Genomic DNA, 14,314 nt, shown 5'->3' on the forward strand with positions numbered 1-14,314 from the left:
GAGATGTATCTTATTGCAGAGTTTTAAGCCAGTTCCTGGCTCTGTCTCTGCAGAGGACTCTCACTCTCCAAAACATCTGACTTTAGGAATGCCTCCAATGGCTTCCCTTTGCCAAGCAAAGCATTTCCAAAATATATCTGATTTTGAGGCAACTTTTCTTTTGTTTTTCCTTTTTATAACTAGCCACTAAAGGTAAACCACCTCCCATGACCCAGAGCACTGGAGGGAGGAGGACAATGACACACCCTTCCCACCTGGCTCATCAAAGTCATCAGAGTCAGTTTAAATTGCCATAAGCCTGGGGAGATGCTGGATATTTCTCAGGCTTCAACGATGTTGCTCCAGCTCTCAAGAGCTGTTAAGCTGGCACCATTTATATTTACGTAAACCAGTTTATTCCACCCTCATCCCTCTTCCCCAGACTTATTTCAGCCAGTGAGGTGATCCAGGCTGAGCCCCTGCCTGAACATGAAAAGGCTTTGGCTGGCTGGTACAGGCAGAGTTCAGCTGCAGCATTTTGTGGCAATGCAAATATTCACAGCAGCCCTGTGGAGGAAGGGTGGTGCAAGTGGAACTTCTCCTGAGTGAAACACTTGAAGTGTATGTGCAGCATAAAGAACCCAAGCTCTGAGGCTCAGCTGTAGTTTCATCACTTTTTGACACTGCAGTCAAGATTTAGGGGTCATGCTTCTGAGAGCAGCATCAAATACCAGGCATCACACTCCTGGAGGCACCCCGGTGTTGCTGGGAGAGGGAAATGCTATTGTGCAACTTCCAGAAAGACTGGAATCAGTGCAGAATCATGAAAAATAATGCAGCCCAATCCAAAGCTTTCTCTTAATTTTTAATCATTTAGGAAATTCAGTGGTTCTCAAACTGTGTGCCCATCAGTCTTCTGCACACCCAGGCAAGCCAGTGATGCTTTTCAGGTAGCACAGGGCATACTTGTGTGAGTACACTCCCGTTGTGGTGTCAGAGCTCCCTGTATCCACAGCTTACACTGAATGGGTGCTGTTGCAAGCTAAGCCACAACAAGCTCTATCCTGCTGTCCACACCAGATATTCAGGCTATACCATAGGCAAGGGGACCTGACCCAAAACACCCAGCCAGGGGGGACAAATCCCAGTCAAACCCAAGGGACCCCTTGCAACCACCAAATTGCAGCCAGATTTGCTGCCAAACTGGTGCACTCAGTAATGCTTTGGCTTATGCTGGATCCTCCTGGCAGGGGCATGGTGGTGCATGTGCATTCATTTTTTTCTGTAATGAGCTGGCAGCTCCAGGCTGGACATGCACCAAACAAAAGCCAGCTCTAAGAAGGATCCCCCTTTGGGCTTCTTCCAGCCTTCTGTGCATGTGCATGGGGACAGACAGACAGACTACACCCAGTGGTGTGTAAAACCCTGAAACCTCGATACAGAGGCAGTGACTCAGCTGTCTTGTTTTAGTCCATTGCAGGAAATTATTTGCTAATGAGTCATTTGAAAAATCACCCATGTGTGACCTTGTCATGCTGCTTTGCCGTAGTGGCTGAGGGGGAGGTAGAGGGGCCTTAGGGAGAGCCAGCCTGGGCTCAGGGCCTGTCCAGGAGGGCCACTGGGCCACCAGAGCAGTGTCAGTCATCCATGGGTGCAAAGGAGCACAAGCACAGGTTAAAGTCCAACCTTGCCACCTCTCAGCAAGTGCACACATGCACACATCTCAGTTTTTAAGTGCTGCAGAAAGGGGAAACCAAAACCCTGTGTGCAGAGCTGGCTTTGAGCAGCAATAAAACTGAGGGCAGACACCAGCCTATGAAAATAAAAGCAGCATTTTCTCTGTCCCGTTCCCAGAGCGCTCCCATCTCCGTGTGCTGGGGGCTGGGGGCTGGTGTGCAAGCAGGGACAGAGGCCCCGGCTGGCTCTGTGTGCTCGGGTCACAAGGGCTGAGCAAAACCAGCAGCAGTGGTGTCTCCACTGGGACCATGTCACTGAGTGGACTTCAGCACCAAGTTTGGGCTCTCTTTTCCTGCTGCATCCACACAGCATTAGCACACGTGGGGTCTCCAGCACTGCTAACTGAATAAATGCAGCAGTCTCTGGAACAGCTGCTTTTCCAGCAGCTGGTCTGCTGCTGTTCAGAAGAAATGTTATTTCTAACTACTCTATGGCTTTCTCATGCTGTCTTCCATGGAAGGTTTTTATTAGATCAGATATTTATATCACATCAAGTATTTGTTGTGTGAGAAAGGCAGGGCTGGTGGTGAAGACCCAGTGTCTAACACCACCATGAACCAGCACTGGCAAACGTCATTTGAGAGCCAAGGGAAGGAGATAAAGCTGAAGCCACCCAAACCCCATTGCAATGAGGGAAGGAACTTGCTGTTTCAAGGAAACACTTGTTGTGAACCTGGAGTGATATCCAAGTGCTGCAGGAAGCACACACAGGTCAATGTTTTGAGGAACCCCTCACTCCCCACATGATGTACTTACACCCTGAGCAATCTGCAGGGAACTGAAGAGAATTGTTTGCAAATGCCCAGGAAACAAAAAACATTTCTTTTAAGACTTTAATTCATAGCTCAAACACAGCTTGAAAATCTGTCCACAGACATTGCAATGTTTGGTGGTGTTGAAGCTGGGTGAGGCCATGGTTTAATGCCAGCTCGTGGAGGGAGGGTGAGCGAGTCAGTGAGAGACCACCCTGCCATTGTCTTCATATAAACAGAAGAATAAAAGCAGTCTAAGTAAGAAAGAGAGATCATTCACTAAAATATTTTCCTAGACCAGATGGCTCTGGTGACTCAGACAAAATACTCCCCCTGCTACAAGCCAGCTGTAAAAGAACCATGGTTTGCCATTTAGGAAAAATGACACAGCGTGGTGCGGAGCCTATCTAGGAAACATAGGGGAGGGGAAAAAAGCACTCACATGTCCCATTTAAAAATTGAAAAGGTTTATCTGGATCATTTCTCCAGTCTAGCACCAGCTTGGTAGTGCCTATGTGCAAGGATGGGGTATGGGACAGATCAGGGATTGATTTGTTACTCAGCATTTTTTGCTTTAATAAGTTAAAATAAATGAGAACTTTGAAGTAGGTGTTTTAAAACTGCTTATTCTAATCATCTGAATTTAAATTTGGCTCTATTTTTCTGCTTCCATAAAGAAAAGGCAGTATTTCAAAAGCTCAGGGCTTCTGTTCAAACGATTCACTCTGATGCAGATACCATCTGAATCAAAACAAAGCATGGACCCAACAGTCACACTCACTGAGGGAGAATTAAATCACTAAAGACAGTTTCTAGTCTTTATGAATAACCATGACAGTTTTCCCCAATTTGCTCTCTTCTAACTTTATTTTAGTAGATACAATCCTCTGCACTAAGAGAATTCATGCCAGTTGGAAGAGCATTCAAGACAAACAGCCTCTGGAGGCAAGATGGGCCCTGAAGCATCCCAAATGCATGGACTGGTCATTAAAATGTAGTGCTGACCATCCCCCTCCTCACAGGATGGCTGTCGGCCCTTTTGGCCCAGGACATACACAGAATTTCATAGCTTCCCAGGAAACAACAGCATTTTTGTGAACTGCAGGCTGTACCCAAGAAAAGGAGCCACAAACCACTGTCATCATGATCTGTCATGACCCAGAACGCTATCTGGCCTCATGCATGGGTCCTCAAGTCCCCAGTCTTCTTCCAGCCAAAAACACACCTTGCCCATCCCAGGAATCACAAGAGGTTTGGGTTTTTTCCCTTTCCATGAAACTTTCTTTCAGACTGTCACTGTATCCTTTCTCACACACTTCCCCACCAGTAGTCAAGTCCATCCCATCTCGACAGGAGGTTTTTCCTGCAGTCCAGCTCCCAGAACAGCAACATCCATCCTGGCAGTCTGATTACCATTTTTACAGATGTCTCTGCCCTGCTGTGGGCTGAGATGAAGTCCTGGGGTTGCAGCGAGGCATTGCAAACTGGAGGTGCATCAGTGCAGCCTCAATCCTGCGTCACCAGAGGAGTCGCGCGTGGGAGCCCCTTCTGCTGCGCTGACCTGCGGTGTGAGGAGTGCAGTCCATCCCAGCCTGCCGCTTCAGCTCCTCCCTGTGCGTTCCCAGCACTGCTTGTGGCAGCAGCTCCTGTGCAGATGGATGTGCTTGAAAATTTTTCAATTTTTCATTGGTTGCTCTTGAGCTGTTGAAACATTAACATGAGCATCGGCAAAAGGAATTTTGAAAGTGTCTGGTCTGTCTCTCCACCCTTGTGCAGAGCCAGCTTTTTGTCTGCTCTGCTGCAGGTCTGGGGAAGTGATTCTTGAACCTTTCATCCCTCATGTTGTCATGCCCTGCCACAGCTTTTTTTTTTTTTTCTTTTTTTTTTTTTTTTTTTTTTTTTTTTTAATTTAACTTGTTAGTTCCAGTCCTGCCTCCAAGGCCATGTTTTCCTGGACTTTGGGTCATTTTTATCCTGGGTTCCCCTGGATGCCCTGAAACAAAGTCACAGCTCCAAAAACCCAGCTGCAGCCTGGAGCTTCCATTGGCACATCCCCTTTTTTTCCTTTTCCTCCATGCAACTTGTGACTTTCTCTCTTTGTGGCTCCACAATTCACTTCAGACTCAAAAGCACTAACTGGTCCCAAAATCACAACATGCCTGGGACTATACCACTGGAAGGGAGTACAGATTCTGCATTTCTTACCTACATTTCTTGTCATAGCTGTCAAACATCCTGCATTAAGAGCAGTTATGGGTTTTTGTCTTTATTTTTATTTGCCTTTACACCAAAGCATAAGTAACCCTTTGCTTCTATTGGCACAGGCTGTGTCTCTCTGAGCAGGTTCAGCTCACTCCTGTGGTGCTAACAGAGGCCAGCCTGCTATTAAATCAAACCCAAATGAAACCTTGCATTTGTGCTGTCTTGAGGGAGTCCAGGGTGCTTGAACTGGCGTTTCAGAGGCTGCACCTCGCAGAATCCAGCCAGCTTGGCTGAGCTGCTCTGGGTGAGGGATGGAAGTGATGGGACAAAATCTAAACCAGGAACCTGATCCACCAGCCACCCTTCGGAGGCTCATGATTGTGTGCAGCAGCACCCAAGGGAAGTGGTGAAAGCGCTCCCCCTGCCTATTTTAGGCTAGGATGCAGAGAAACTTACTAATGATTAACTCTGCAGAACCAGGAAGAAGGACTCTTTTTGCCAGGTGTTCTCTTGGACTGAGAAGCCTTGAATGAGCACTGCCCTTGAACCACCCACATGATGCAGTGGCACTACCTTCAAAGCAGTTGTCTTCCCCACCCCTTCCACTGGTCTTGTTTATTTATTTTGGGTGACTTGATCACACACAAGTGTTAAAAGAAGGCCACTTTGGTATAATCAGACAAGGGAAGCATGATCCAGTACTACAAAGGAGAGGTCCTTGGTGCTGTGGCAAAAAGCCACTTTTTACTGCATCAGGTAGGCCATTATTGTACTTTGTTAAGACCCCTCTTGTGGCAGGTGTGCAGAGCTATGAATAAGGTGAAGGATGTGGAGCTCTGCTCCTGGCCACCCTCCACGCCCCTTGTGTCATTGCACAATGACAACACTCAGCCTCATCTTCAGTCCTCTGCTGCCAAAACTGGGTTTTGCTTCCTTTGGGGTCACCAGAACACCTTCAGGAATCCAGACAGTAAGAGGTGTTTGCAGAGTGTCAATGTTCTCTCCAAGACATCCAGATAGTAGACGATGCGGACCTCAAGGACTTTCAAATGTCATCAGTTTCTCTTGGGCACTGAGGGAACTTTGGCACCTAGGGATGTTCGGAGTCCAGTGAGGTATGACTGTCATCTATATGTATGGCTTTAAAAGTCTTTCCCTTGACAAAGCTACTCTTTCACTGGGTTTCTTTTCAGACCTGTGAGATCACACACATGTTGAGGAATGTTATGCTAAAGACATGCTTACAACAGCAAATGCATGTACATTTGCTTTACTAAAAAATAAAATTTAGCACAGATTGACTGGGCTGGCAAAGGTATCTATAAATCCAGGAAGTATCTCCCTTTAGGAACTATTCCAGCAAAAGGTTCACAGGTCTTCAAACTTGTATGACCATCCTACGGCAATACTTTCAGAGCTTGCCGTTTGGACACTCCCCTTTTGTCCTGTGGGTTTAGCATCGCTCCACTTCCGTGGGGTTCAAGTGAAGCACAAGCCTTGCAATGGGCCCTGCCTCACTTGCACTGTCACTCCCTGGGAGGAGGGGGACACTTTCCAAATGAAGGTATTTATACTAAGAAGCAACTCAACAAAAAACCTGGTCTCACTTCTCCTCTTCAGGATGGCTGAAACTAACCTGAGCTGAACCGGTGATGGCACACAACAGGGATTAAGTATCAAAGTAAGACAGAGGTTCCCCTCACCTGCCAAAGGCGTCTTGCTGGAACAGTGCCAGGGAAGTTAAAGGTGTTGGAGCAGCATGAAGGCAAGGGAAGGCCTTGCCCATAGTTTGGTGAACTGTACCAACTACAGCTGCTGCTGTGACACCCCCACAAGCAGCTCAGCATGGAGAAAATACTGCTGCAGCCTCTCCCTCCTCCTCCCTTTTGCCAGTCCCTGCTCTTCTCCACAAAGCCTTGTGAGCTTCCAGCACTTTCTCTTTGCTGCTCCCCAGCCCTTGGCCTGGAAGTTCCTGCTATGCACTGAGGTTGTTTTGTTCAGATTTCAGAGCCCCAGGCTGTATGTTCAAGGCATGAACCAGTCCCTCACCAAGTGCACGTGGTAAATGGGCTGTTTTCTGTGGTGGGTAAAAAAACAAGGAGTGACTTGTACCTTTCAGCACAGGGCTTTTCTCTTGTGCTGTTTTGTTTTAGCATCTTTTCCCTCCTTGCCTTTGACATGCACTGTGCTATTAATGCACACACAGAGCACGTCAAGAGCTCACATTGTCACCAATGAGATGGACGTAGCTCCTTTAGCTGGCCTTGGGGGACAGGAACCACCTTCTCCTTTGTCACCTTCCCTGTGACTGCCAGAGTCATGACGTATTTTATCCCATGTTAATTGTACTTCCTCATTGATGCTGTAACCAGCTTCATTTCCTGTCAGTAAGACATTTAAAGCTGTTTATGCTTTGGTGTTCTGGTGTACCACCCCTGCAAATGCCAACAGCTATATCACGGTTCAGGATATGGTGATTTTATTCCGCAATTGCCCATTACTGTTTGGTTTATATCATTCCCAGAGAACTGGTATGAGGAAAAAAGGGCAGCATGAAGGGCAACCTAACAGAGCTAGGCTAGTATCAAGGCACCACCGTTGTTAAAGAAACGAGCTGTAAGGGTGGTAGGGTGCCACATCTAATACCCTGCTCCAAGGCTCTGCTGAGCATCCATCCCCACTCATCCTCTTTGTGGAAGCCTCCTTTCCCCCCTGCTGGAGGCAGGAGAGGAGCTGCATGTCCCCCTCTCCCTGCCTCCTGGGAGGAGGTGCTGCCACTGTGGGAGCAGTGCAGGAGGCAAAGGCAGCAGAGCCCCAGTGTCCCCTACCCAGTCTTCTGCTGGGATGAGGTTGTCCAGTAGCCACAGCATCAGAGGACAGGGCAGGTAAGAGGTACTGTAAAGACAAAACAATTGCCCTCCTCCCCGTAACCACCTTTTTAACCCACATTTCTTTACACTGTCACATTAAATAACATCACAGTAGTTTTCAGCTTGCTCACTCTATCAAAAAAACCCTCTTTTCCTACAGACCAGGTAAGGGAGGACATTTTATGTTTCTACAGTGGTTCCTGTTTATCTGTGCCAGCCAAAACCTCACGAACTTCCTAGAACAGTAAGTGCCTGGCTCCGTTTTCATTCTTAACTACAGCTACAGAGGGATGGTTTCTGAAAACCTGTTTTGTAATTACAGTGCAGGATACAAAGGAATCTATTTCCACGCTGGGCTCCTTTAATTACAATTTATATAATTTTATTATGATACTTAAATTCTCAGTATTTCTTGATGTGGGACACATCAAAGCTTAAAAGTTCTACTTAGGCTAACTCCCATACCTGCAGAGCTCTGCACACAAAACAGTGCCTTTACTTCATCTTAGGTGAATTTTCTTTTTCACTGAACTGAACTAGTACAAAATGCCTTTTTCTTCAGTGAAACTAAGTTTGGCTATGCTCAAACTTAGATGAAATTAATTGCAATGAATAGATCTTAAAGGTCCATTTTCTCCTTAATGCTGTGTCACCCTTAGATTTTATGAAAAATCCTTTTGCCAGGATCTTATCTTCTGAGAAGCTGGGAAGCTTCAGCTTCTCCATGTTTTGCTGCTTTGGAATGTGATTTGGAGAACTGTTTACCCAGCATGTGAAATTGTTTTTCCTTGATGACCAATGACAGCCACCTGTGTCGAGGCTGTGAGCAGTCACAAGATTTTGTTATTCATTCCTTTCTATTCCTTTCTAGCCTTCTGAAGGATCTTTTATCTCTATTCTTTTAGTATAGTTTTAATACAGCATTTTAATATAATATATATCACAATATAATAAATAAGCCTTCTGAAACATGGAGTCAAGATTCTCCTCTCTTCACTTGTCCTGGGACCCTCAAACACAACCATACTGCTGTCTGAACTTCTATTTGTCCTTGGATGAACCTTCTGGTTAACAGCACAGTGGATTTCAATTGTTGGGTTGGGTTTTTTCCCCTCTTTCCCATGTATCTAGTTTATTAAAGAAAGACAAAAAGAAAGTTAAATGAATGCAACCAAATACAAGTACCCTCAAGCCAAATTCTGAAAAATGTCTCCTTTGTTTTTCCCCACGTCGGGTAACCATTCCAAGTTTAACCTGCACCCACCTATTGTGAAGCCTTAAAAGAAAGGCAGAGAGGGTGTGGGATGGGGTAAGAAAGGGGGAAGACTAATTACTAGAGGAATTTCAAAATCTTTCACTATCTGCAGGTACATAAATTGTGAATGACAGTAAAATTCAGTACTTTAATTCAAGTTGAAGGTGTGCCAGACTTTACTCTGCACAAAGAAGTTGCTGTGCCCAGGGGACATCACTGAGGTGTGAAGGTAGAGTCTGACTTCATGTGACAACTGCACATCCCCAAGGACCTGCACGTGCTCAGCTGCCTGGTCACATGCAGACAGCAGCACAACACAGGATCATGGAATTATTAAGGTCAGAAAAGACCTCCAAGATCATCAAGGCAAATTTTTAACTGAACACCACCCTGTCAACAGAACTGTATCACTGTGTGCCACATCCAGTGACTCCACCACTGCCCTGGGGAGCCTGGTTCCAATGCTTGACAACCCTTTCCGTGAAGAAATAAGAGTAAGTCCCGTAACTCTGGACGGTCCAAAAGTACCAATTTTAGCAATGTTAGGAGAAACAGTTCACACTCTTCTGGCACACTTGAAGTTCCTATGCTCTTTAATACTCCCACCAAACTTGTATTCATGGCAGACTCTCTCTTCCCTTCACAGCACCCACTCCCCAGCCCAATAATTTCAAAACCCTCCTGTCTGTAGTCTTTAAAAAAAGCAAGCAAAAGAACAGAAGAAACCAAAACTTGTTTCAACACTACAGCTTTCCTCCCCCAGAGCAGATGATCCTTGTCTCTGTGCTATTTATATTTGTGTATTAAATTTTCTTGCCAATTCATCATTTCATTGAAAAATAGCCTGGTTCTGCCCTTTCTTGTACTTTCTGAGAACTGCTTGCCCTTTTCCCACAGCCCAGCTGCAGTGAAGGCTTTGGGGTGCACCTCCCAGGCCATGCCCTACCCCTGCTACGCTTCTGCCGCAGGCACAGTAGGGAAGCAACACAGAAACTAGAGGAAGTCCAGCTCACACTTTTCCATCCTGAAAGCTTTGCAAGAATCCTCGAAGATACAGGAAGCAAGGAGGTACTGAAGTCCAAGACAGTACTGGCTGCATCTATGACAAAGGCACAGAGCACTAGAGCACAAAAGCATTATTTTCCATAGGAAAGAAATACAAATTCTTCTGCAAAGTGGAAATGAACCAGAGGCTGTCCACTTCTACTCTTAGGCAGGCAACTCGGTAGAAACTGCTGAATTATACAGCTCTGACCAAGCGCTTTCAGAAGGCTTCTGGACTGAAGTTCAGGTTTGGGTTGGTTTTCCTAGCTGAACTGACTGGAGCAGTCTGGATCACAGGTATTGGGCATCACTGAGAGTACTGTGTTGAGATATTCTCCAGCCACATACATTTAGATTAGCACAATTTCCCTCACCCTGAAGTTCAAGCATGCAGTTTTCCTGAGCTTTGAGACCGGTATTCCTGAGCTTGCAGTTCACCCTGCAGTTGGGTCCCTGCACAGAAAATTCTGAAACTGTTAAAATTCTGTTTAAGCAGCTCAAATTGTGGTTCATGGCTCCTTTGAGAGGAAAGTGTGTCTAGAGAAGTCACAGAACATTTCTGTAGAGACAGTGAAGTTCAACAGCCACAGTTAAAAGTCACCTTGAACGAACAAGGGAATTGCCAATAATTTCCACTGTTCCCATCAGCTCAGCTGCAGTGAAGAGGATGTGTGAGTGGAAAGCCTACCAGGCACGACTTGCAGCTCCTCTCTCCACAGTCAATGGACATTAAAGACAACTTCAGGAAATCCAGAACTCATCCAGCAGTGCTTCAGCAGTAACACAAGGGATCCTCTTCTCACAGAAATACCACTGCAGGGCTGCAGAGACTGACTGGACAGAGGTGCTGCGCTGAAGCTACAGTGGCAGCAGCAGCTGCTTGTTACTCTCATTTCCTCCCACAGCACACTCGGGCGACAACACTTGATGGGTGATGTTGGAGAGCACAACTGAAGTTATTACAAGGCAGCCTACACACTCACTTCACCATCAGGATGACCTTTCTAATGAGAAACACACCCAAAATCATCTGCAGCAGCCTATGTAACCCTGAGAACATTCCTGTAGATCCAGTAAGTAATACATAAAGACAGGGAGAAGAGCAGCTATGACTATGAATTGATGGAAGCAGCTACAGAAGTTCAGTGTGCTAGCAACAAGAAAATCTCCTGCAAAAACAACTTAAAATGACTTTATTTTTAAGTATATTAGCACAATATTTACAAAATCGTTTCATGTTTCATAAATAAAAACAGTTTCTTGGGTAAAGACTATAGATCTATAGATATTTAAAATGTCTATATATTTATATATACACACATATGTATACACACGAATGAAAACATAAGTTATGAACAACTTTGGTTTAAATTACTGGTGGGAAAGGGCTGGCTGGGTGTACCAATGACTTTTTGAACACTCACTTTTCAATTCCCACCTACAAGAAATCCAGCCCTTAATTCAACAGGATGGTGGGTTTCTCCCATTTCTGGGACCACGATTCTGCAGCCCATAGCCAGCCACTGAGCTCCTCAGGTTTTGACAATTCCTAGGAACAGCTCGGCCTGATCCCACAGTGACACAGCGGGGTTCTGCTGCAGTTTGCTTTACAGAAATTAACATAAAGCTATTATAAATGTTTTTATAAGGCAGAATACCTCTAAAGAATTCCAGTTGATTTGGTTTTTTATTCCTCTGCTGCTAAGACTTGCGACTTGCCAGAGGGAATCACTAGTTATAAACAGGGAGCACTGCACAATACTAAATTAGAAAAATTTTTATAGTGAATTGTAATGGAGAACCATCTCCCATCTTTAGTTAGGTATCACTGAGATGATGGAAAAACCTGCACCAAAAGACTCATCTGTAAGAGCTCAAACCTTACATGAATACTCCCACTGGCAAGGGAGGACAGTAAATGTGAGCCATATATGATTCTCCCATATTTTATCGCATGTGTGACCCTCTTCCCTGTGCCCAGCTCCTGATCCCAGTGAGGGCTGGCCCATAGCTTGCCTTAAATGGCTCAGTCCTGCAGCCTTGGCAAGAGGGACGATTCTGACAGCACCTACTGCAGAACCAGACACCTCAATTTTGCTTTGTTGAATTCTTAATGCGACTCGGGAGTTCAACGTGCAGAGACTCAAATCCCTGTGACATGCACCCACAACATGGATATGAACCTTGATTTGTAACATTCAATTCTGAGAACTGCCAAATTACTCAGGAACTTTAAAAACATGGATTTTATTACGTGACTTTGGCAACAGCTTTCCAAAGCTGCCCAAGTTTTAAATTGTTAGGAGAAAACCGTGTGTGCCTTTGAAATACAGTACCTTAGTACAAACAGGAAACAGTGTCAAGATTTCTACAAAGCATACACAAAGTCCAAGAGCAGCTAACTATATTGGAACAACTCTCAAAATAGCTGTAGAACATAGCTGTAAAACATAGAATCTCATGGAATGTGCAAGTTCTAGTAAACTGATTTTTAACCACATCATCATTAGATATATACAGAAACTGAGCTTCCTCACTCCTCATCAGCTCCTCCTACTTTTTATTTTATGTATTTGTGATGTAATGGTAGCAACACAAACCTGGGCCAGAAATTATATCGCTCTTTTCCATTCAAGAAAACAAGGTTTTAAACTGTCAAAAATATACTAAATAGGAAACTCCTATTTTTATGAAGCATCCACGACTTTCACAAATTCACTGAGTTAAGAAAGCCTGAAATTGCTTCCAATTCCACACACTGCACAACATGAACACATACAAGAACCACATTCAGCATTAAGATTACCAGCTCCTGTGCTCTGTAATTCCAGTGCTGAATTAGGCTCCAACAGCTGAGCAGTTTCCCATCAAAGGATACAGAGGAGGCACTGAGAGCCCTCTCACTGGACAAAAATATCAGCCACCAGAGCACACATGATTACTGTCCACAGAGAGGAATACTAACATCTTGTGGAATTAGAACTTAGTTAATAATTTCAGGAGAGCTGGGAGTAAATTTTGTACTTATGCAACTTTGTGTGTAACTTTGTATTTCTTTAATAAAAATTTGCTGAATGTCAGAAAAGATGTATTTGTACAATCTCTACTTCCTGCTTGTATCATACACATAAACCATACTTTGTCCATGCACACAAATAAAGAAAACAATAGTCTAAATGGTATTGCAATCTCTGGGCTCAGCAGGCCCATTATCAAAGCAGTGACTAATGATAGTTTTTAAAAATAATACCACTAAGGATTACTGCAGGGAGAGTCTGTACTGGGCAAATAATGCTTTTTATATTCTCACCCTCAACCATCCCATATACACCATAACAAAACAAAATAAAGATCACATGTGGGCAAACACACATGTTCCTTGCTACAGCTGCTGTGACTATAAAATAATGTCATTTATATCAAAAGCACTTTTGCCACACATGCAGAACAACTAGAGTCCTGAATTTCTTCTCGATGAGTAGTGCATCTTCAAGGCCACGGTGTATCAACAACGGTGTACTTTTTATATACGCATCACATAACTCTGCAGTTCTGGGAATTTAAAAAGAAAGAAAAAGAAATGTTGTTTGGGAAGAACAGCAATGTTTTGTGCTGCCTATGCAAGTCACAACTTAGAGATTTTTTTTTTTTCATTTCAAAATTGAAAGCACATTTAGCATGCAAATAGTGTAAAAAGATGTTACTAACAGCAAGTGATGTTTCAGCCTCTCCACAAAAGAAAGGTGGACACTGTCTTGGAGCTTTCACCTGTGAATTTGAGTAAGCTGAAGTGGCTCATAGGCTCAGCTGTCTAACTCACCCTGTCCAGATATTCTAATGCTAATTTACTTTCACATGCTATTTTGTAATCTGATCAGCTTCAGCATCTGATTCATCCCTGCTTCAGTCTGTGTGTGTGAATTTTCCAGGGAAGGTTAACACAGAAGCAGGTAAAGTCAACAGGTTACTGCCCCCAGCGTGAGTCAGAGCATTTGCTTTCCATCTGTAAAACCTTCTGTCACTGGTTAGCAGCCATCTTTCAGAGCAGAAAAAACAGTCTTCTACCTCTACCCTAAAATTAAATAGGTAGTTGACAATTTCTGTGCTTTTGGAAGCTTCACCTCAGCACTAGAAGGTAGGTTTACATAACCTAAATGAAACACAAGAAAAAACAGGCAACTTATTTAAAATTGATCTCCAAGCAAAATTTTGCCTTGTTCTTCAGCAGGATAAGGTAACTGCAGAGAACACATCCTGATCTCCCTTCTGGTCTGCTCTGATGAAATGGACTGGCAAATATCAACTTGTTTCCTGGTCTCAACTGTGACAAGAATAAGCAGTGGCCAGTCCTGGAGCAGGCCCTGCCATCCACTCCAGCCAGTTCAGATTACACTACCTGGTATACATTTACCAATGTGTTTATGAGACAGCAATGCACTTGTCCTGTGTACTGTAGAAGTGCTTGTATTCTTATT

At 44.4% G+C, this 14,314-nt stretch overlaps 1 protein-coding gene across 4 annotated transcripts in view; it reads right to left on the reverse strand.

The window, feature by feature from the left end:
* Positions 1-11,015: 11,015 nt before the first annotated feature.
* Positions 11,016-14,314, reverse strand: part of CD47 (CD47 molecule) — a 30,542-nt gene continuing 27,243 nt past the window's right edge. For all 4 annotated transcript variants that reach the window (XM_041464081.1, XM_041464079.1, XM_041464078.1 and 1 more), the window contains one exon: positions 11,016-13,391. In XM_041464081.1, the coding sequence (XP_041320015.1) occupies positions 13,374-13,391 (18 nt within the window). In that variant the 3' untranslated portion in view covers positions 11,016-13,373. The remainder of the gene's footprint in view (positions 13,392-14,314) is intronic.

Source organism: Pyrgilauda ruficollis, unplaced genomic scaffold (assembly GCF_017590135.1).
Source record: "Pyrgilauda ruficollis isolate IOZ18807 unplaced genomic scaffold, ASM1759013v1 scaffold17, whole genome shotgun sequence".
Lineage (NCBI taxonomy): Eukaryota > Metazoa > Chordata > Aves > Passeriformes > Passeridae > Pyrgilauda > Pyrgilauda ruficollis.